Source organism: Mesocricetus auratus, unplaced genomic scaffold (genome assembly GCF_017639785.1).
Source record: "Mesocricetus auratus isolate SY011 unplaced genomic scaffold, BCM_Maur_2.0 Super-Scaffold_15014, whole genome shotgun sequence".
NCBI lineage: Eukaryota > Metazoa > Chordata > Mammalia > Rodentia > Cricetidae > Mesocricetus > Mesocricetus auratus.
The window spans coordinates 79,099,415-79,123,931 of record NW_024429186.1 but is presented as its reverse complement, the minus strand read 5'-3'; the positions used below and the strand labels follow the sequence as shown (position 1 = coordinate 79,123,931).

Here is a 24,517-nt window from a genome sequence, read left to right as displayed (position 1 = left end):
ACTCCATAATTAAGGCCAAACTATATTTTAAGTATCTAACACATGATAACATTAATGATTATTCATTTATGTGATTTTTAGGCTAGCCTAATATATGAAATCTATTAAGTCTAACTATGGAAGAAAAATTATTACTAAACTTAAATTATTGTTTTGTCAGAGATAAAGAAATGAAACAGAATCAAAAACTGTGGAAGATGAAAATGAACAAGACTGAGATGGAGGAAATACGAAGAGGTCTCTGTATTATCACAAGATGAAAGACTCTAGAGCACTGAAGGCTGAGTATGATGAGCTGGGCGGGTACTGTTTTCCTTCTCAACTCTTGACATTCAGTGTTGAGGATCATAAACGTTTGTTTTGTGGTATGTGTATGGATGCTATATCTATTCATATTTTACTAGAAACCAAAACATAACACTACTACACTTATTCAATGAGTGAGATATTGTTTTAGAGTCTTGTATTCTTTTTAGTGGAGTCTTCTAGTTATTGCAATCCATTGCAACGTCACACATCCTCTTGTCTCTAGACAACGACACTGTAAACTCGGGAATATGGCAAGGAGGTAAGGAATGACTTAGTGTTATGCCTAAGCACAGATTTGACTTTGTAGCTCATCTAAAGGGCAGCCAAGATTTAAGAAAAAACAGCTATTATACAGGCTGCTGTCTCCAGTGCATACCAACGAGGCAGACACAGCATACTACAAAGACACACGTTGAAAGGCATCGTGGGCTAACGAGGTGGTAAACCGTATCCATGACCGCGGAGATATGGCATGGTGCGGTGGGGAGGGAAGAAAAGGCTTGAAGGAGTTCTGGTCTAGACTTTAGACAGTTGTCGTGTGGAAGGTGGGTACTGAAGAGAAAAGGGGAGAAGGAGGAGCGCAGAGAGGAATATTACAGATACTTCCAGAGTAACAATGAAAAATGACAGAACAGTGAAGAAATCAAAGGGAGATCTGAAAGAGAAAGCTGAAAACATCTGTGATGAACAATCTAGAAAAATCTTAGTCAAAAGACAAGGAAGAGGGCAGGCCAGTCAAATACTGAAATAGCACAGTAAAAAGACAGCAAGCCTCCAAGTCAATGGGAATTACTTTTTAAATTTTCAGGACGTGTATACGGAATTGAAGAATAGGAGTTTTCAGCTGATGAGTGATGCGAGCACACCACACAAGGGAAATTTCATACCACCAGGGGGAAAGCAACTCTCCTCAGCGTCTGGGGAGGAGCAAGCTGAAACCAAGTCACACAGAAAGTATCAAGGAACAGAATCACACCAACTGTTCAATAACTAGTGAGCAATTCTGGTTCAGAAATCAGTATCATCAAAAATTTGGCTAAAAACAACTTTCAACCTAGGGTTCAGCCAATTTATTCTTCGAGGACAAGATGTGTGTGGGAACATCCAAAGCCTTAAAAGTGGGGAGTAACAACAACAAAAAAGTGGGGGTAACTTCTGGCTACGTCATGAGACCCCCACAGAGTAAAAACACATGAAAAGGAAACAATAGTGTAGACAGTGGACAGTCCGGCTTCTGGGTGACAGCTCCAAGTTGCTGGATACAGAGACGTGACCGGGAGAGCTCTTCGGTAAGGTACAATGCGGGGGTAAAGGGCACTTATGTCCCATACTCAACCTCCGAAGACTCAGAGGTCACCGTGGAAGATGGGGTGGGGAGAGCTGAAGAGGCAGAGCCGTGAGTGAGTGACTTCAAGAGAACAATGGAGAAGGGAGTTGGGCACAAAGATCCCCGCTCAGTTGAGGAGCGGGCTAGTGTCAATTATTAGCGGACGGGAGAAGAAGGGTCTGTCCTCTCTAAAAGTGTAGCCCCAGTGAGTCTTCTACTATCTGGTGGAAGGCCACACAGCCAGCGCAAGCTGGCCCTGGTGGGGGGAAGGAACAGAGGGGGCAGATTTGGGGAGCGAGACAAGGTGAATAGGATCAAAGTAAATTTATAAAATTAAAAACAAACTAATAAAAAAAGTGAGATAGTGAGATGCAGCTATGATACAAGAATTCCTGTAACATAATATCATTGCTATCAATTCCTTTATATAACAAAGGGAAAGTTACGGTTGCCTAGTTTTAAGCCACAGAAATGAAGCCCAAATAAGAAAACGACTAAATTTGACCAAAGGATCTCAATGATACTGCAAGCAAGAGGGCGCGGTGAAGATCATGTCACAGGGGAGGGAAGGGCAGGAGGTATGCCAGCGAGGGGGGGTGGGCAGAGGGAGCTGAACATTCAATGAGAGAGAGAGACAGAGAGAGAGAGAGAGAGAGACAGAGAGAGACAGAGACAGACAGACAGAGACAGAGAGAGAGAGAGACAGAGAGAGATCTGGCTTCACAAATGTGAAAATCAAAAGCGTCATTAAGAGTCAAGAGGCCCTGCTGCTGTAACAACATCTTAGAGCAGTTTCTTAGAGTAAAATCGTCCAGCTTGTGCAATACGGCTACCTGCAGTTGCCTAACATGAGAATAGGTAATAAGTAGTTAACATCACTTATACCAAAATCAGAACCAGTTACTATTCAGAGTCATGGGGGAGGGGGTAAGAGGACATTAAGGCATATATAGATTAATTGCAACATTGTTTGCTATAAAACAAGAGATAAAAAGACCCTTTGATGCTGTAAAAAAACATTGTGTAGCTACCAACATGCAAATGGAAAAATATAACTAGAGTCTTGTTGTGTAGTGGGGGAGGGGAAAATGATTAAAATTCTAGAGGAACAAAGTACATGGGGTAGAGTAATCATAGCTCTGAGGCAGAGGAACCCACGGGCAAGCAGAGCAAACATAAACTTTACTCAGAATCTCACCACGGGGCAATTCTTTCCCTTAGGAGACAGACGTTTGCTTCCTTAGAATATTAAAGACACAGGAAATAAAAAGACCATCGGCCATTTATTAAGTCTGTGGGACTAACAGCAAACTCAGCCATTCTCACAAAGATACTACATGTTTGGGCGTTGACTGAGGTGGTAAATTGGTTTTGATAATGTGGAAATTACAGACTTAGGCACTGGGAAATACAGGATTTGGGGGGGTGGGGGAGGAAACACCCAAGCTGTGACAAGAATACACACAGCAAGAATTACTTTTATCTAAGAGAACTTAAAAAACGTGTGTTTTAGCCAGACGTGGTGGCGTACGCCTTTAAACCAAGCACTCCGGGAGGCAGAGGCAGACAGATCTCTGAGTTCCAGGACAGCTAAGGCTACACAGTGAAACCCTGTCATCTTGGGAGACCCTCCCCAGGGAATATCTGGAGAATTTCCTAAGCACGTCTTCAATGCTACCTTTCTATCAGTGAGAACCAGGTTAGGGTGGATTCTTTTTCGGGGTGGAAGTCTCTCTTAGGATAACAACATCCCTGTCAAGAGTCGGGGATGGAGCTTCATGGTAGAGTGACTGCCTCACATGCACGCATGTGCAGTCAGGGCCAGGCGATCAGGAGCACAGGAGAAAAAGCTGAAAAGCTAAGGGCACTCAGTCACATAGCTCTGGTGACTCATGCTCGTGGTTTCGGTGCTCGGGGGGGCTGAGGCAGGATTCAAAGGCTCCGTGCTCAATTCTAGACTAGCCTAGACCACAAGGTGAAAACCTGCCTGAAAAATAAAACCGAGCACACCAGAAAAGGAGGAAGAGATTGCTAACCAAGACAGGGGCAACAACCTCGGTATTTTCAGTAATTCTTCACTTCCTTCATCTTATTTTCCTGAAGTAATGTCTTTTTAAGTTTTGGTTGAACCATTTTTATATCCAGAGACAGACGTGTGTAAAACCAATAATAAAAATTATGCATTACGCAAGACTTGGCAAAACTATATTTTGTGCAACGTATGACTGCAAAACTGACAATTCATAAGATTGTTCAAGATGAGATGTAAAACCACGTCTTACACATCCTACCTAGAGGACAGTAACATAAGCATTTTACTTTAAGAGGGCACTCTCACAAACGAAACTTTTGCTGTTCTTCGTGGCCTTGGTCTCCTACAGCTCTGCTCACAGCAGCAATGAGTGACAGTCCCGTGCTCATCAAGGGACAGCACGGCACTGGATTAGATCTGACTTCAAATTTCTGGAACAATTCTCTCTTTATCATGATAGATGAGCCACCAACCACAGGCAACCCAGTTCCAGGCTGCACTGGAATCAAGGCTACTCAGAGTTCCAGCATACCAGGAAGGGGAGTTGGGGATCATTCAAACTCTTCTCCATCCTAATAATTTGATTAGAAGTGTCCACACACATACACACACACAACACAACCTACCCCTTTTCCGGGTTTTGAACCGCTGGCCTGTGAGTACTGGCTTCTGATGCTTATTCATAAAATTACTGAAAAAGAAAACAAAGTTTGTGTGCTTTAAATGAGCAGTCCAAATAAGCCTATGTAGACAATAAACACATGTTGAACCTCACCCATCCATGATACCTTAAATGACTGGATTAGCAAAATGTGCCGGCTTACCCAGAACCACCCACATCTCCTTTAACAGAAGTTAGACTTCACGCCATGCTTTCAGGGAGCACATGGTAAATTGTCTGTAAATACTTAACACAGATATACCCTGCAGTCTATCGATTGCTGTATGGTGTTATCCTATAGTTACATACACACGCCAACACACATGTATGTGAAAAACATACAACATGTGTCTAGATAAGTAAATTGCAATGCAAGCACAGCATGGAACCTTACACACACTTGAAAAAGGATGAATGAGATCTAATGACATCTAACCGTGCCACCTCTCAGGCTCTGGCTCCATCTCTATGACGCGATTTTGTTCAGTCCCTGTTTCTTCCCATCACATGCTGGGACAATGCGACCTCACTGTCTTCTGCTTTTGCTCTGGTTCAGTTACTGAGGTCACATACCTGCCTCTCACTGCTTGGCTACCCCAACTGCTGCTAACAGTCCATGTGCATTCAAACACCCCCTCTAACAGAAGTCCCCCACTTTACCACTCTACAGCTGAGGCTGTGGCTGGGTGGCAGGACATTTGCTGGCATGTGCTAGGTCTCGTGTTCCAACTCCAGAACCACCACACAAAACTCCCCTGACCACCAAGAACTTCGCATCAATTGCTGCTGCAGAAGTAAAACTAGCTACACATAAATCGACATGCAAAACCTATTTTACCCCTGGGGGCTGAGTTTTTAACAGCTTCACATAGTGAAAGGGACTGCTTTGAGATACAAGGATGCCTAGCCCGAAGAAGACTCACGGAGCAATGCAGATAGTTGCAGTGCTGGAGTCCGCATCCATGCCACCCGTTACATCCGCTGGATGCCGGAAAAGGAGCGTCCACACATGAGTTACTTACGTTAACTGTGAAACTCACACAGAGACCTCTCTGTTATGTTTTTATTGGATTCACCGCAGATCAGCAAACATTGAATTGGTGTGAAAGTGGTGACACCTACATCCCCCCACATTTCCACATACCACCAGTACAACAAACATCCAAAGGCGTTACCATTCAACAACCAAAAACCGAGAGTTTGAATCTTATTAGGAAATCTGGGAACAAAAATAAAATCTAAAATGTAGCTCTCTGTCAAAAAAACCCTCTTATTTTGTAAATATTTGGGGGAAATTCAAGTGTGAGCTTTCTCTGAAAGTTTTGTTTTTGATCCAGAAGATACCAATTGAGAGAGTCCCCCAATCAACGCTGTGCCTGCACCTGTTCCCATTTCCCTCTCACTGGAGAAGAGCCACAACACACTTCGTTTTAAAAGCTTTTCTTTTCATGTCTTCATTTTATTTGACATTCCAACCACAGTTCCCCTCCCACCCTCCTCCCCTACCCCTAGCTGCCCAAGCTTTAGACTTCCCATCAACTTCATTTCCAAGTGCTTCAGTTTTTCTCCATGCCTGGGTACGGGAACTCACGGTCAACCCCATCTAGTCTATGTGGAGAATAGGTGAGTAACACGTACGCATTACATGTATGCAGAGATTTTACAAACATCAGCAAAATTTGAAACAAGCAGAACCCGTCTCCCGCAGCCAGGACTGAGGCAGGACACTGAGCTGTTACTATTTGCAGCAGAGGCATACTTCCCTCTAATTTTAGCTCTTCATGCTATTCTATAATCTGCTCCAGTGAGGGTCAGCCTTTCCAAGGTCCTCACCGAGCCCTTTTGAAAACCCTGGGCTCAGAAAAGCCAGGGCACTTGGGATTAAAACATGGGCCTAGCTCAAACCTAGGATGATATCGAAGATACAGCAGTCAAGAATATTGAAGTAGGGCAATGTTAAAAGTATACGTTTACTATTACTCTTTATTATATTTACTATACTGCAATATAATCTGATACCAATTAACTAGATACCTGGCAGGCATGAGGGAAGCATACTTGTAATCCTACTGGTACCTTGGAAACTGAGACAGGGGGACCACCAGTTTGATTGTCAAATGAAACAAGACAAACAGTGAGTCAAGCCAACCAAAGACTATTTACAAGAAAAGGACTAAATCCTCCCCTGTCTCTTTAAATCATAGTTTGCCTTAGCTCTTGGAGGTTTGAGCATATGCTCTGGCTCTGTTCTTGTTTGGTCTGGTTTAGCTTATCTCTACATTTTGATAGCCTGTTTTCGCACTATGCACATAACAGCAATGCTGTCTACGCACACAGCTTCAATGTAGCAATACAAATACTCTAACGCAGAGGTCACATTAATTTTTCTCCTGAAAAAGGGCAGAAAAATGTGCTCAACTTCAAGGTCTTATCTCTACTCCAATTGCTATGGTCTGAAGAAGCCAAATGCAAAGATGGCTTAGAGGCCATTGTCTGCAAAGCCGATGACGCGAGTTTGATCCCTGGGACCCAGTAAGGACGAAGGAGACAAAGAACCCCATGACTCCATGAAGTGGACCTCTTATAGCCACACATGCACAGTGGCACACATGTGTGACAGGTCTGTTTCTGTCCTCCCAGCCAGCTCCCAAGTAATGACATGGAGATGAACTATGAAAGCTCTGCCTATAGCTTAGGCTTGTTCCTAACTAGCTCGTATAACTTAAATTTACCCATTTATGGCAACCTACGGTTCTATCACGTGGCGTTACCTCTCTTCCGTCTCGCACCTCCCGTCTCCTCTCTGTGCCTCCTAGCATCTCCTGTGTGCCTAGATTCCTTCTCCTCTTCCTTCACTCCCTGGAAATTCTGCCTATACCTCCTGCCTACCTATTGGCTGTTCAGAGCTTAATTTCACCAATCACAGCAGTACATCTTCATAGACTGTACAAATGCCCCACAACGTTTCCCCCTTTTTGTCTAAATAAAAAGAAAGGTTTTTAACTCTAACACGGTAAAATTATATACAATTATCGAGTAAGAGTTACATTCACAATGCCCAGTCCATTTGTATTGTCAAATCGGAAGAAATTATTCTATTATCTATTTTATCTTAGTAAGTCCAAAGTTTTATTATGCAAACCATCTTCTATCATAACTTGCATCACCATCCTAACTTTTTAGACCTCAGAACATTTTTTTAGATAAACAATTTAAACTTTTATGACTTCTAACCTTATACACTTTATACCTTTTCTTTGAGTTTCTTTTCTGAATCCAGTAACAAGGAAAACTTTAACTATCTCGTCTTCAGTGCCATCAGAGCCCAAGATGGATATAAAATTACCCAAGTAAACAGGAGGTGCAGAGCAAACGACTTCCAAGACTATAGAAAAGGCAGGCGGCTGGCTGCCTGGAGAGTCACCCACAAGGTTCCTCTGCACCATGGGGGTATCGCCCTTCAGCCTACAGGCCTACAATACCTGACAGACTTTTCTGTGAAGCAGGAATACTGTCCCACCTGGTCTTAGCAAAATTTGGCAGTTGCACTCTTTTATGTCCTGCTTATCCAGTTTGGACAGCATACTGTCAACAATCAAGGCAAGGGCAGTTTCTTGCCCAAATGGCTAGCTTTGCCACACTGAAAGCAAACTCCATTTGGAGGTTCTTCAATGCCCATCATCTTTTTTTTTTGAAGTAGATTGTTGCTGCCAGCAACAGATGTGACTCACTGTCATGAAAAGTCTTGTGTTATTAAAACATTTTAAATACTATATTCTGTAGGTCTCAGAAATGTTTGAAGATGTTCTGTCTATCTAAAATACATCTGATTGACCTTGAAAACATCCAACATGGTCACAAATCTGATGGTTAGATGATTAACTACTAACCTGTATTTCTTAATTATTCTTAACAATTTGTAGTAATAGTTTTCAAAGACTAGAACTTTACATTGCATTTTTAAATGAGCTGCATAGGTATAACATCTCTTTCTCTATTGATTTTTTGAGGCAGGTTTTCTTTGTGTAACAGCCCTGGCTGTCCTGGAACTCGTTCTGTAGACCAGGCTGACCTCAAACTCACAGAGATATTCCTGTTTCTGCCTCCCAATTGTTGTGATTAAAGGTATGTGCCACCACTACGTGGTTTAGGTACAATATCTTAAAGAGTAGAAACACATACACAGCGCAACAAAAGTAACCTTAAGTTTGTATTAGTAACAAAAATACCTTAAACAAGAGTAGAAATATGAATACAGTATGTTCTAACAAAAGTAAGCTTTAATTTGTATCAATATACAAAAAATCCATACCAATGTAAATTATTTGAGACTAGTAGTTGCTTTTTAGTCTAAAAATAGACTCAATAACCTGCCCTTTTATCCTACCACTCCCCAACCCCTGTCCTTTTTAGAAGGACATGCTTGACTCTAACCTCCCTTACCATGATCAGTAACAATCTGCAACCAACCGCCATAAATGATGACATTCATAAGCCACCAAATGTCCAAAATTCACCCACCCAACACCTCTTAGGAATGTGGGCCTTGTGCTGTTAAAATTACTTCCTGTTGTCTGGGGGCAAGGCATCTTTAGGGGATCCTGAGAAAACTAAGACAATGGTCAAGTCCTCTTGGCTAGCAGTTTTGAAGTTGTCCTGAGCACTTTGCAGTCTAAAACTGATCTTGAGTGGTGTTTGTCAGCTTAATGACATTATTACAATCCAGGTGGAATCATTGTTTGATGGGGGATATCCTTCTGTATGCTGAGAATATATCTTTCTCTTATTGGTTGATGAACAAAGCTGTTTTGGCCTATGGACAGGCAGGATCTAGCCAGGCAGGAAATATAGGTGGGGCTACCAGACTAGGAGAATTCTGGGAAGAGAAACAGGGATTCGTCACGAGAGGGATACCCTGTAACTGTTAAGAGATTAAGAATTCTGGGCATCACGGGTAAGCCAGGACCATGTGGAGATACACAGATTAGTAGTAATGGGTTAATAACTAGGAGAGAGCTAGTCAATAAGAAGTCTGAGCCACAGGCCAAACAGTTTATAATTAATGTAAGCCTCTGTGTGTTTATTTGGGACTCAAAGGCTGCAGGACCAGGTGGGATAGAAATGCCCATCTACAGTTGTTGTGCGTCCCCATCATCGTTTTGGAGACTTCAAAGGTTTTTATTAGGAATGGTCATGGTTCATAGCAGAAAACTTATACATTTTATATGTCACATGCAGATCTTGGAGAGAAGGGAGGCAGAGACGCCATGGAGATGCAGAACAAGTCAGACATAGACAATGGGAGAGAGCTAAAAGCCACGTAGTAGAAGGTAGACCAATAAAAATGTAAGTCAGTTTAGGTTGTAAGAGCTATGGAAAGAGGCTGAGCTAAGGCTGAACTCTCACAATTAGTAATAAGTCCCCGTGTCACTCTGTGAGAGCTGGCTGTCGGGGCAGATGAAGACTCGTCACACACATGCCCTTCTTGCCTGTCCCCATGCTTGCCATGCCTTGCACACGTGTGTACAGAAAGGAGCCAAATAAAAGTTTTAAAGTAGAAAACATGAAGACAAATGGTTATGGCTATACTTGAGTAAAGCTTTATTAATGAAGTAGGCAGTGAGACCCTTTTGGGGCTCCTCCATCCAGTTTGGCGTGTATATTGGTGTCATCCTTGCCTTATGCTTGCTCAGTCATGTTGGTGAGACTTTAAGAGTTTAGCTACTTTTTAGAGTACCTCACCACATGGTATAGCATCAAAAGGCGCTGAACTTTGAAAGGTGTATACAAGGAGCTCATCAGGGTCCCAGGAAAAGCCCAGAACTTAGTAGCATTGTCAGCCATTTCTGGAGGCCAAACAATACACTTAGTGGGGGCTGGCTCTCTCTCACCCCGGATGGGTGGTTTGAACTTCCAGGCAGCAGGAAATCTTGACCATTGCGCCTTTGCCTCTGCTACTGTTTCAGCAGAGGCCAACAGGCTCAGCAGGTTAGTACCCTCTTCCATGTTTCTTTGGGGACAGCCAACAGTTGCTCTGACCTGCCTTATTTGCAACTTTATTTATGGTGTGGTGAGGGGTAGACAGTGCCCAGTGAACCTGTGGCACACAGCACAGAGAACAGGGGAACTGTCCCAGCTGGGATCTAACAGTTAATCTGTGAGACTGATCATGTGCAGAACAACTTAGAGTTTGCCGGAATCAGTCCTATATCTTTTCACCACACGGGTTCTGGGTTGCGTCAGGCTTGAGGAATGCATGCTTTCTATGTGGGCATGTCCATCTGTATGGAAATTGTCTACTCAGTCCTGATATGGGGCTCCTCTGGCCCCGTTACACCTGTGAAACTAGGTTCTCATGAAGTCTCATCTGGAGAGAACAACTTAACCAGGGTTTTCTGGCATGCTTTCCATGTCCAAGCTCCTTTTATAGAGCCGGGCTGGTCTTCTACCTTCCCAGAACCCTCGTGTGTGAGTTGGCAGGGGACTGTGGGGCATTACCACCTGGAGCCACCTGGAAACCCAAACCCAGGGGCTTTGCCTCGAGGGTCTTTCCTGCTCCTGTTGAAACAGTAGAAAGGACGGGGAGGGAAACGGCCACTCAATCTCTCGGGACAAGCAGACCCCCTTTCTGCTGCCCAATCATAGATACCCATCTCCCTTTATCACCCGGAGGTTATCCAGGCTCCCTTTCCTGACTGCAGACAAGACAGGCTCCTGTCGCTGAGGGAGACTCTTCACGGCACTGGAGATGCTGCACACTGGAAAGCCAGCCTCCTCCTTTTCCTTAGTTTTTGCTCCCCTGGGCTCCAAGTTTATCTTTCTCTGCTCGGTCTCCATTATAAATGTGGAAGCACACATTAAGCTATTGATTTAGGAGGGCTGGGGGGGAGTCCAAGAACTAAAGTTTCTAGTGTTCTCCTGCAAAGTGTCACATGAAGGTTGTTTTGTTGAAGAGACACTCTCAAGAGGGAAGGCGGTGGGAGCAAGTTGTTTCCCATATGTGAGGGATACATACAGAGAGGGCTAGTTAGGGACAATCTGAGATCTGTGTATATGCCCAGAAGCGGAAGGGCTGGCCATGGGACAGCTGTAGCCATGCATTATGACGAAAATATCTTACAGTCTAAGAGACTAGAACTCACAGTCAGAGTTAATAATACGGATTAGGGTCACTTATGATTTAAGACTGTTAGCCTACGGTGTATTCAGCCGGTTTGTTTAACCTGCCTTTAAGAAACAATATAACAACCAATCTTACTTGCCTTGGATTTCCCTGTAATCAACTTTTACAACCTAAGTTAATACATAGCTGTAATCTTCCATTATGTACTCTCCCATGCCCCTGGCCCAGTGTGTGTGTGTGTGTGTGTGTGTTCGTGTTATGATAATCACTTGCTAGAAACAGCAAACAGGCTGAAAGTGGCCTTATAAAATGAATATCCACCATAAATATTGGATGAGACGAACACACTGCCTGATAAACAATGATGTTTATAATATTCGTTGTTATCTCGGCCACTTGGGGTTAGTTGGAGTCAGTAACTTAATTAGAAAATTTTGTAACGTGTCCCTCATTCCTTCCTTCCCCAAGTAATCTTTCTGTGCTGTTCAATATAAAAGAGAGCGAAGCCCTTTGTTAGGGACAGACACACAGATTCTGAAGAAAGAATTGTGGCAGCGACTGATTGAGACTCATGAACCAGACAGACAGAGTAGAAAGTTAAAATCTGGGCTCCCTCCTGGTCAGATGGCACAAGGGGAATTTGACTCCCTTGATTCCTTTCCGTAATGGGACACCAATGCAGTACTGGTGACCCCGACTTTATTACGAATGTGTTCAAATCCATCACAAAAATGTTACTTACACGGGTAGTAAGTGGCACAATTTTTCCACATTGATAATTTTATATCCTACGATATTCAAGGAAGAGTGTGGGAGACAGAAGAGACATACACGATTTGAGGAGAGAAGTAAGAAGAGTTAAGGGCTGGAGAGATGGCTCAGGGGTTGTATGAGTACTGGGGGCTCTTCCAGGACCAGGGTTCTACTCCTAGCACCCGTATGATGGATCACAACCATCAACGACAGAATTGCCAGGGCATCTGCTGCGGTGGCTTGGGCGACTTCCATAGGTGCGTGCGTTTGAATGCTTGTTCCCAGTTAGTAGAGCTGTTTGGGGAGGAGGTGTGGCTTGTTGGGGGAGGGGTGCTACTGGGGATGGGCTTTGATGCTGCAAAGCCCTCACAAGGCCCAGCCTCTCTCTCTCTCTGCGGACTGCCTGTGGATCAGGGTGCAAAGATCTCCAGTGCCGCCTGTCTGACTCCCACCATGATGGTCATGGACCAACCCTCTGAAACTGTAAGCCAGCCTCCAACCAAATGATCTTTTGCAAGAGTTGCCTTGATCGCAGCGTCTCTTCCTAGCGATGATCAGTTACTACGTCAGATGTCTCTTCTGGAACCAGGCACGCAAGTGGTTCATGGACACACATGCAGCCAAAATGTCCATACACATAAATAAAATTAAATTGAAAATTTCTTAAAAAGAAGTAAGTAAAACAGGAACACATCAGAATTTTTCTTACCTGTACTCCACTAGAGTCTAAGTTCAGACACAGATCACACTCAGATCCTGACATTGCAGACTACACTGTCGGAGATCATATGTAGAGTCTGCCACTAAAATTACATGTTAATTAAAAATTGTAACCTTTGCTGAAATGCAAACCAATTTCAAAAGGATCAAAGTGGCATTGTTATTTACACATACATATGAAAAATATTTACACAGAATTTAGAGGACATCTCTTAGTATCACAACATTTCCTACTAAAAGAAATCAAGAGTCCCAGGATAAATGACTGATTTCATTCTAGGTAGGACAGGGTAGATTCACAGTGATCCCTGGGATATCAGAATAAATGAGTATTATTAAGGAAATTAAAATGATAGCAAGTACCTTGAAAATAATTAGCCTAGCTTGGGGTAGCATGAGTGAGAGGAAGAAAGGATGTCTATGATTGATATGAAAAGGAATCAGAGCTGGGAAGTCTACACTTTGTGTGAAGACAGCTGAGGGAGCACAAGGAAAGGAAGTGCCGGGAAGAGACCGTTTTTAGAGACAGGGTGTCCCGTGGCCCAGGCTGGTCTGGAACTTGCTATGTAGCCGAAGATCGACTTCCTAAAGACTATGATTACAGATGTGTACCTGGCTCATGGGATAGGCTACTGAGCTACACTCTCAGGTCCAAGGAATCTTTTCCTTTCGTTAAATGCCAACCAATAAATAGAGACAAGGGACTAAAAAAGTCCTCCCATTTGTAATTATTAAATAAAAATGAAGGCATAAAAACCTGTATCAACAATGTGTTGTAAGCTCAGTATGGTAGTCCTTCCTTTAATCCTAGCATTTAGGAAGCAGAGGCAGGTGGATCTTGGTGAGCTCAAGAGCCTGTGCTAAATTCACTAAATTTTATTGTTGTACTGTGTTTCTATAAGAGTCTTATTCTTTTAAAGAAAATTCCAAAATCACACTTATTTATCCATCCATTCAGTGTGTGTTCACGTGTGTTTGGGCACATGCATGTTACTATGCATGTGTGGACACCAGGGGACAACTACTTGTGGGAGTTGGTTCTTTCATATCGTCTAAGCTGAGGACTGACCCAGGCCATCAGGCGTGGCAGCAAGTGGCTTTATCCACTGAACCATCTCCATAGCCTTCCTCTTTAGAAATCCACCCTGATGTGACCAATAAAGGCCAAAGAAGAGATAGACTACTCTCAGACCATTCAGAACGAGCCAGCCACAGAGGAAAGGCAAGCCCAGGAAACGATAGTATTTTTCAGAGACGTCTGGGAGGAGGGATGACTGGGAACGCCTCAGGAGTTCTGTACTTCCAGGGACTGCTTAGAAATATGAGTGCCACCCAGAAAGATGACACGACTTTCCGAATCCCTTAGAGTATGCTCTATGGTAGGAAATATCCCAGTAGTTCTGACATACTCCAGGAAAAGCGAAACTCTTCACCGTGAATGTTTATAATAAACATATATCTGTGCATTTTTGTTTTCATATTTAACTGTCCTTACTCAAGAAAAATGACTTACTTATTCATTTGGTTGCTTTCTTATTTGTGTCTGCATAGGTTATGTCTTGTGTGCGACTGGGGGCGGGGGCGCCTCCCTGTGAGGCCAGAGTCCAAGTCTGTGTTCTCTACAGCACTCTGACTTATTTCTTTTGAGAAGGAGTCTCACTGAATTTGAAGCTAGCTCATGTGGCTAGACAGACTGGCCTTCGGGATTTGGAGATGTGTCAGTTACACAAAAATATTTTCCTTTTGTGCGTGAGTGTTTCGTCTACGTGTCCTGGTACCACAACCACACAGTGCCTGCTGGGCCAGAAGAAGGCACCAGATCCCCTGGAACTGGAGTTCTAGCTGTTTGTCAAGGCAACATGTGGGGGGCTAGGAACTGAATCTGAGCCCTCTGAAGAGGGGCAAACGCTGATGCTGGACCTCTCCAGCACCCCAAATCCTTTTACTAGACTTCCAAATTCTCCCCTAATGTCTCCAGGTCTGTATGACTCGTACAAGCGTGTGCAGGTGCTGGGGAGGCCAGAGAGGGATCCCCGGAACTGCAGTTAAACATGATTGTTAGGCACCTGACATGGGTACTAGGACACAATTGGACCTCTGCGAGAGCAGCAAGCGCTCTTTACTGCCGAGCCAGCTCTCCAGCCCCTCCAAAAAAAAAATGCTGTCATCAGGACTTGGAATTATATGATCATTTTTCTTTTCAAAACCTGATTTGTTACTTCTTCATACTAGGATTAAGCATCAGCCCCTACTACACAGGGAAGTCATCTTCAAATTTATGACTCATTTTGCAGTTTTAAGCTTAGAAAAGACAATATGGTTTGCCAGTAGCTTTTAATACTGTGACGTTACTATATGGCAAAACACCAACAAACTAACTCAAAGCAAGAATAAAAACTAAAGCTCACACCTCAACCTTTCTCCTGGTCCATGCCCTAGGGAAATGGTAATTGTAATGCTTTGACATTATCTTATGTATACTTTCACAAGACTGTTTTCCTGCAGGAGAAACACATGGACATTAAATAGAAGACACAAGTTACATTGTGTCCTTGTTTCCAGTGTTCACCCTTTAGCAAAGGGTTACATCCTTGTTAGATAGCTGAGCAGACTCCGCACTTCAGTACAGAAGGGTGAGTGTCTGTTACACACCCAGTACAGAAGGGTGAGTGTCTGTGTTACACAGTGAGTGAATCTGTGGGGACTAGAGCTGGCTGCAGGTCTCTCTCTCTTGCTCTCTGCATTACTGTCACTTCATCAGCAGCTCGCCAGTTCAACTAGACTGCTCAGCCAGAGAGCTCTCGGATCCACCTGTCTCGCTCTTCGATTCTGGGTTACACAGGTATGAGCCCCCATTCTGCTTTTGTTGTTTTGTTTTGTTTTTTCGTGATGGGGTTTCTCTGCATTAGCAGTCCTGGGTGTCCTGGAACTCACTTTATAGACCAGGTTGTCGTTGAACCCACTGAGACCCACATGCCTCTGCCTCCCAAGTGCTGGAATTAAAGGCATGCACCACCACATCCAGGTGAAAGATGACTTTAATTCAAGATCTCACATGTTGGACAACAAAAGCTGCCCAAGTAGAAGAAAAGCAGGGGCTAAGGATAAGCAAAGACCAAAATGTCAAGTACCAGACAGCAACTCAGAGGCTGAAAACACAAACCGACGGGCATGTTTGTGCTTGTAGTTCCAATGCAAAGTCCAAAGTTGAGCAGCACAGGAAGAGGACTGAGGGAATCCCACTACCCCGAGGTGTTAACAAAGGGGGAATACGTGAGGGAAACTACTGTAATCAGTAGGAGAGAATGTTAACAAACCTCCAGGAAGGTCAAATGCGGTGTGGCATGAATCTGAACACTTGCTCTGTTACTATTTCTTTCAACTTCAAAGCTCCTACCCTATCTTCTGGATGGAGACCTGCCCAAGTCTGCCCAGCAGATGAAGCTTTAGTTGAAGGCTAAACACACACACACACACACACACACACACACACACACACACACACACACACCTAGGCACGTGTCTCCAGACAAGGAAAGCATGTGTTAATACAGACCTCCCAAAGCGAGTCTAACACCAACAGGCACAGGGCACCATTGACAAGGTACTGTATTCACCAACAGCTCTATCTACCATAACACAGGGAGCACAAATTTAAAGGAAAGAGCTGGGCGTTGATGGCGCACGCCTTTAATCCCAGCCCTTGGGAGGCACAGGCAGACGGATCTCTGTGAGTTCGAGACTAGCTTGGTCTACAAGGGCTAGTTCCAGGCTAGCCTCCAAAGCCACAGAGCAACCCTGTCTCAAAAAAACCAATAATAATAATAATAATAATAAAATAAATTAAATAAATTTAAAGGGAAGAAAGTATCTTAAATTTATTTTTCAATTGTCTTGTGTGTGTGAAGGTTTTGCCTACAAGTTTGTGTGTGCACCACAAGCGTGCCTGGTACCCATGGAGATGAGAAGAGGATGTTGGACACTCTGGAACTGGAGTTAGCAGCGGTTGTGGCCACATGTGGGTGTTGGAAACTGAGATGGAGTTTTCCATAGGGGCAAGTGCTCTTAACTGCTGAGCCATCTCTCCAGCCCTGGAAGTACCAACAACAAAACATCCAAACCAGCACAATGTTACAAGCTCAAACACTCACTTTCTTAGCAGTGTTAGGGGCGGATCCAGAGTCCTGCACACACAGGCCACAGCTCTATTACTGAGACCCCACCCCCTCCTCACCTCATAGGTTAATCTAGGTGAATCACTCATCTGTTTAGCTAAGACTCCAGGTTTGGGAGGAGAAGGGCCACAGCAGACTAGCTTCCTGGTGCTCACTAGCCAGCAGATGTAGCTCTGTCTCTATTTACTGACAGACAGTTGGCACCAGCAGTGCAGAGGCCCTCCTGACAGCCAGTGTATTAAAACACCCTCTATTGTTCACCTGAGCTGTGGAAGCGCTGACTAGTGTTTGAATAACGGTGTGGGATTTTTTTCCCTTTAATTTTTAACTCATGATTAACACCCAGAAGAAATGGATACTGGTTCTAAACCCCGGCTCTCAACTCGCCCTCAGATAAAGCTCCGAGGCCTCGAACCACTCACGCGAGGTCACACATTTCATGCTAGCACTGCTGATACAGTATAAGTCTCTCGGGCCTCTGGAGTTGGTACAGATGGAACAAGTCCACTGTCTCCAGCCAGAACTCTGGCCAAGGAGCCAAGTTGTCAAATATCTTGGAAAGATATTTATGATTTCTGAAGGAAGCTTTGTCATTACTGGCCTCATAGACTTCATAGTTTAGAATTAGGCGGAGTAAAACATAAATATTAATTTAGTCTAATGTCAGCACTTGGGTATATTGAATTACTAGGTTAACACCAAAACGGCAAATAGTTCTCTGTAGACTTTTTGTAAAGAAAACATCCAAGTATCTTTAGGGAAAGGACCTAACTACACTGCCTCTTGTGGACACCCAGATATTGGGAAATATATGGCCCCATGATTTCTTTAATGTCATGGGATCCAAGTTTTCAACTATTTCCTGTAGAGGCTCACACTGAATGAAAACAACCTTCACGCTCCCGAACATATTATGTGACATCCTTTTCCTTAAGCCAGCAGTTTCCTTGGCACCATTAAATTCAGGGTTTTCTTTCCTGTTCATAAAAGTCCCACCCAATTACTTTGTATTCTTAGGTAAACATAGGCCATACTTTTTTCTTAGAAATCACCACAGTTAGGAAAGTTCACAAGTCAAAGCACTCAAGTATTTTTGCAAGACTGTATGTGAAGGGAAGACCGCAGTGGAATACGGTAAGTGTCAGCCCTGTAGGAATGACTATACATGAAGGAAAAGACCGTATACAGTGGAATACGGTAAGTTCAAGCCCCGCAGGAATGGCACAGTGCTGGGTACTTGGCAGTCCTTCCACTCCAGGAACTTTCTTTAGGGCTCCTAGATCCCAGCACATCTACCACTGTCTCTTTAAAATGCCCTCCTCTAGGACTGGTGTGGGGGAGCACACCTTTAAACCCAGCAGAGGCAGGTGGATGTCTGTGAGTTCCAGGATAGCCATGGCTACACAGACAGAGATACTCTGTCTCAAAAAACCAACCAACCAACCAACCAACCAAACAAACAAACAAACAAACAAGTCTTCCTCTAACATAAAAATAAGTTTGAGAAAAGGGAAAGCTGTAATTTCTATTTACATGAACTGATTTTCCTCTTGCCATTAAATAGCAATATTTATAGAATTAAAAGAATTAAAGCTGGCCAAATGTTTGGTTATTCTTTCCTTGATACTAAAGTGGGGCATTATTCTTATCTCTATCATTACATGTTTCCTTGTCATTGACATAAACAAACAAAAATCAAAGAAAATCGCTAACATTGAAAATCAGCAAACGCTATGACAACACTGTATCTTTGGCATTTAATACAGAATGATCATTCAGTGGTCCATCTTAAGTTTGATTTTCAAAGTAGATATCTCACAAAGAGGACCATCTGAACATTCCTGGCACTCTTCACTCAACACATGCCAAATTTAGAACAGGCCAAATCATTCCACTTGGCACCTAACCTCCCAAAAGACACTCGCTGAAGAGATCTGTCCCCAATAAACACACTCCAGAGAGGGCTAAGAATGAGCTGTATAACTATATACAGCTTTCTCATATTGGTAGAGTCTATGTTAGTTAATGCTTTCTAGAAATCCTTCAAGCATAGGTAGGAAAAGTGATGTTAAAATAATATTCAAATGTTCCAAACTATAAAAGAGAAACTTCCTTTTCTTCTTTTGAAAATGCAGCAGATCCAATCCAGTGTCCCATGCTTGCTAAGTACTCTCCCAACTACCAGAAAAATCGTCAACACCAAGAAACAACATGACATGAAGTTCCTAGAATCAGAAAGCAGGTGTCCACGTTAAGCGAGGTGTGAGACCCTCGTTAATAACCTCATCCCAACAGAGCTGACACTGCTCGGAACCATTCTACCACTCCTTTTTTGGGAATGACTTCTGAGTGGTCTTAAAAGACAAAGAAGAAAATCAGTATCTCCACTTGGTTCACCTCTTGGTTCTTCTCAGATAAACTATGTGTCTTTCTTTAGCATTGCCTGCAAAAATGACTGTCAGTTTTAAAAAGGACCGCCACTGACTGCCAGTAAGATACTCATTAGCCTGAAGCAAGCGAGGAGTAACCCTGCTTCCTTAGGGTTGTGCTGAAAAGTTAAAATTTAATGTGATGGTTTAGTCCTCTGCAGAGCTAGGTATGACTGTCTTTGCAGTCCACTGAAAAAGTGCATAACCTACACACTGAGTATGCAAATTATTTTCTCATGTTGGAGGAGTAGCAACATCTCAGGGACTGTAATACTTGCAAATGTCTCCTGGTAAAACACCTCAAATGCCTTCAAAAGTAGGGAGGCTAGTTAATGAAGTTAGTCAAACAGCTTCAACCATTGACAACGCGGTCAGTTTTGTTTCTGAGTTCCCCCTCAGTCCCAGTCTCTAGTCATGGTTGTTAGAGCAAATCTCAAATAGTTCAGAATGCATCTCTGAATGACAGGGGATTTTTGAAAACAGAGGCATACTATTCTGGTCTAAAAAGTTAAAATTGTTTAATAGCATCAAGTTTCTAGTCAGTCAGGATACGTACCTAGTGTAAACCCAAGGAGTCAAATACCAAGGGAAGAAACCTCCCTCTCAGAAAGAACACTCAAAGCCAGTTGTCAGTGACCCTGCAATAAGAAGTGTTACCTTTAAACAGTGGAGGATCTGGGGCTTGAACAGGGAATCAAGAACAGCAGGCTCCATTTGTGAGAAGTTGTTGTCTTAGCTGGTGGTACCAAGTGTCAGGAAGCCCAGAGACTTCAAAAGGCTCAAGACTGCTTGCTTGGTTATGGCTCCGTGTGTTTAGTGGCATTCATCACACATTGCCAGGAAGGATTAGTGAGCCAAGGAAACAAATCCACTGGAAATAACTTTGAGATCAAATGGTTTCAACTCAGCATGTAGTGAGCACCTACTAACTGCAAGGTACTGGGTTATAGCTTCAGAAACACAGGTGAATTTACAGTCAAGAGGGAAAAGAGGTCCAAACAGTTATGAAAAGTTGTAATAGCACAGGAAGAGAAAGACATTTGCTAAATTGTCATTTTCACATGGAATGCAGACCTAGAGACATTGGAAGGATGGCTTCAGGGTGCTGCCTGGTTTCCACAATATAGATCAGTTAGAAGTTGCCCATAATGGCACCAGCAACCATGTCATCTGTCAGCGTCACACCTGTGTAAAGATTGTATGTCCCTGAAATTGTCTGAGGGTCTGCACTCCCCTCCTTGGTCAAGGGAGCTGGAGAAAAACACTAACAAATGGAAAGAAGAGTTATTGTGATTGAGCACGGAGGAGAGAATGGGCCCAAGAACGGCAGAGGATTCCAGGAAGAGAAAGGAGGAACAAGGGGTGGGAATTACTGGCAATTAGGGAACCAGCAGCATGGTGACCTTAGGGCAGAGCGGGAGGAGTCGGCCAACTGGAAATGCCTGCTGGGACCACAGTGGAAGCCTTGCTCATTGGCCAGTGAGAGGATGACTGTGCTTGGTGTTCCTTGAAATAGCTAGGTAGGAGGTGAGGAAAAGCTCAGGAATCCATCCACAGCAGACACCACGAACTCAGTACAGAGTCCATAGGACGCGCATGACATTTGCAAATAAATGTGTTTTAGAAAGATGAAGACAGAAACACGTGTGTGTGTGTGTGTGTGTGTGTGTATGTGTGTGTTAATATGCTTCCATTTTTTTTTGTACAAGAAGAAACAGCTATGGAATAGACACATATATGGGAAGGCTGTGGGTAAAGGAGAGGGGAGCAGACAAAGAGGCGGAAAGGAGATTTGGACCTACAGCCTGCTGGGTGGATCTCACGAACACCAGACAAAATATCTTGTCAGAGGATGTGTATTTCCCCTCTTACCACCAAGCACATGGAGAAAGCCAGAGTAAAGGCTTTTCTGAGATTTCTGAGATGCCTATTTAATGTAGCAAAGCGGACCTGGCTGCCAGGTCCTCCCAGTATCCCTCAGTCCCTGCCAGTGGCAGGGTGTGGCTGGCATACTCTGACCTCAATCCTGAACTCTCCTATATAATGGAACAATTTTGGTTACCAGCCTCTTTTACCCTTTCCTCTTTCGGTTGCTACACCTGGATCCCCTCTCTCCCTTCTTCCCACGTGGCTCAGGGTTCCGTCCGCTCTGCACTCTCCCAGATGCGGCTACACCCTGCTACAGCTCTCTTTTATCTACAATAAACCTTTTCCACTGGGCGGTGGTGGCGCACGCCTTTAATCGCAGCACTCAGGAGGCAGAGACAGGAGGATCTCTGTAGCCTCCAGAGCTACAGAGAAATCCTGTCTGGAATAAAGCAATCAACCAAACAAACAAATAAACTTTTTCCTCCACCAGGACATGTATTTCTTTTTTTAATTCGGTTGGCCTGTTTTTATTTATTTTATTTTTTAATCTTTGAGACAGGGTCTTACGATGTAACGCTGGATGGCATGAAACTAGAGGTATAGAAGATCTGCCTGCCTCTGTCTCTGAGTGCTGGGATTAGAGGCGTGGACATCACTCCTGCAAGAGGATTTTAAAAACAGATCAGAAAGGATCTAATCCCAGGTCCTATACGTCCTAACTGTGGGGTTGTTTCTGTCCTTCCTTTCTTCTTCTTCTTTTTTTTTTTTTTTTTTTTTTGGTTTTACGAGACAGGGTTTCTCTGTATTGTTTTGGAGGCTGTCGGTCCAGCCCAGCCTCGCACTCACAGAGATCCGCCTGCCTCTGCTTCCCGAGTGCTGGGATTAAAGGCGTGCACCACCACACCACCGCCCGGCTCTGTCCTTATTTTCATAAAGGGAGATAGTACTGGCTAATTCCTGGCCTATGGTAACAATGATTAAAATAATCCTGTGCATAGCATCTGGCAGAATGTCTGGAGCAGATTAAGTCATCAAAATGAATAGTTATTTCTTTGGTGCGAATACATTTTAATAAACTCATTAATTAATATCATTTTGACATTAAATATTTATATTGTGCAGTGCTATTATTGAAACCCTTCTGAACACTCTGCATTAGGTATCTGTCTCCAGAGTTCAAACCGAACACAGAATTTATCTGCATTTCCAGGTGGATGTTTTTCTTTGTCCTTAAATACACCATCAACTCTAAATTAAAGCCACACATTCAGAAGACTAAACACCCACCAAGTGTTTAAAGCACCAAGAAAACACATCCCATGTTGTTATCCTTGAGGAACCGACAACCCCAGTGAGACAAACAGGTGTGACCTTCACATAACCATGGCCCAGATCTGGCACACGAGATGGAAATACTAGCAGTTTTAAGTGCCCAATTCTGTCTGTGCATCTGCTGGCATGATATGAAGTCACACGCTGGGGTTACTCGCAGACATTTCAGCCTTGTGGGCTCCTTTGGCACATTAATTGCTGTGGCGGCTGCATCAACCCAAGTGTTACACAGGACTGGCCACTCTCAGAAGCCCTACTGCTCCTTGGAACAGCTACATCATCTTTAAAGCGTCATCAAACAGAAGTGTCTTTGTTATACATTGAGATGAATAATTACCAACCATTTTCATGTGAGAATCTGCTCCTCCCTCCCCAAGCTGAAGCTCTCTGTCTGTGGGGGTTGGGGAGCAGGCAGCTGGAGTTTACCAAAGATTTTGGTAAAAGGCAAGAAATCGTGAACATCATCCCTGGATTTCTTAAGTGAGAGTGTATGCTTCAAGCATAAATGAAGGCGGAGGCCAAAGGAAAAGGCATTTCACTTTATATCTGGTACTGTGGTAAGAAAGAGTGGTCCTGGGGATGCTTAATAAAAACCACCCACAGAATTAATTATTCAAGTCTTTCTCCCCAGCACAGCTGGGTCTTGCGGGAAAACAGCAATACTAGCCTGTACAGAAACAACAGGAAAACGAAACAATCATTTCTGAAGAAGCTGTGATTGACGCTGTAAAACGCTACAGATATACACCTTGGGGGGTTGACTGCATAGTTTCGCTAGCATGTTTTGCGTCTGTGCCCCCAAAAGGCACACGCTTATTCATCCCTTGTCTACCTACGGTGGAAGCTCTAGGCTCCACATCACAGTTGAATGAAGGCTGGATTAAGAAGCTAATCTAAGGCTATATATAGACAGCAACACCAATTTAATCCCCGCCCTCTCCACCCTCCCCTCCTTAGTACCATAAATCGCCAAACCTGTGTTACAAAGACAGGCAACTCTCTCGGAGCAAAGGCAGCCCACACCCCAGCCAAGTATTAGTGCAAGCGTAATTTGCTTCTAAATATCCGTAACAAACACCGCAGGTCCAGGTTCCATGGCTTCCAGAGGCCAAGAGATGACAGACGAGAAGTGGGGAGGACGAGGTTCGCCAAAAGAAAATCACCTTCTCCGAGCCTCTCCCCGTCACAAGCTCACCACACTGGCGCGGGCCTCCCCCGGGGATCGCCAAGCACCCGACCATGTGCACCCGCCACTCGCACCGCGTGGCCAGATCGCGGTTCGCCCGCGGTCCCCGGGGCTCCTGGGGCGGCCACACGTACCGAGGTCGGGGTCTTCTTCGCGGGGCACCGACACACGGGCACGCAAGGATGATGGCGCGGCGCGGGGGCTTCTCTACCAAGGGGAAGGCAACCGCCCCAGGAGGCACATGCTTCCACCGGGCTCCAGCCCGGTGGGAGCCCCTGGCCCGGAGGTGGCCTCGGCTCCCTCCACCCCCAGGCTCCTGCCGCCCCACCTGGCCACCTCTTACCTGTCCAAGGAAGGAGCGACGACGCGCGAGACTGGTGGCTGCGGCGGATCCTGCAGCAAGCGGTGGCGGCAGCGGCGGCTGGGGCAGACAATGGAGGAGTGAAGGACAGACACATTGACACAGACACACGGAACCCGGTTTAGCTCCGCCTCCCAGCCCGGCCCCGCCCTGGCCCCGCCCCTCGTCCCGACCGCGCCACTCTAGGGGAGGTGCTGCGCGTCCAGCGGCCGCATCCTGATGCTACTGCGCGTCTCCACA

General features: G+C 44.4%; 1 protein-coding gene across 1 annotated transcript in view; it reads right to left on the bottom strand.

Annotated features, from left to right (window-relative positions):
* Bzw2 (basic leucine zipper and W2 domains 2) overlaps positions 1–24,404 on the bottom strand; it is a 50,598-nt gene extending 26,194 nt beyond the window's left edge. The window contains exons 1-2 of the mRNA XM_005076219.4: positions 24,260–24,404; positions 4,295–4,359 (exon numbers count right to left, since the gene is read on the bottom strand). Of these exons, the coding sequence (XP_005076276.1) occupies positions 4,295–4,352 (58 nt within the window). The 5' untranslated portion in view covers positions 4,353–4,359; positions 24,260–24,404. The remainder of the gene's footprint in view (positions 1–4,294; positions 4,360–24,259) is intronic.
* Positions 24,405–24,517: the final 113 nt, after the last annotated feature.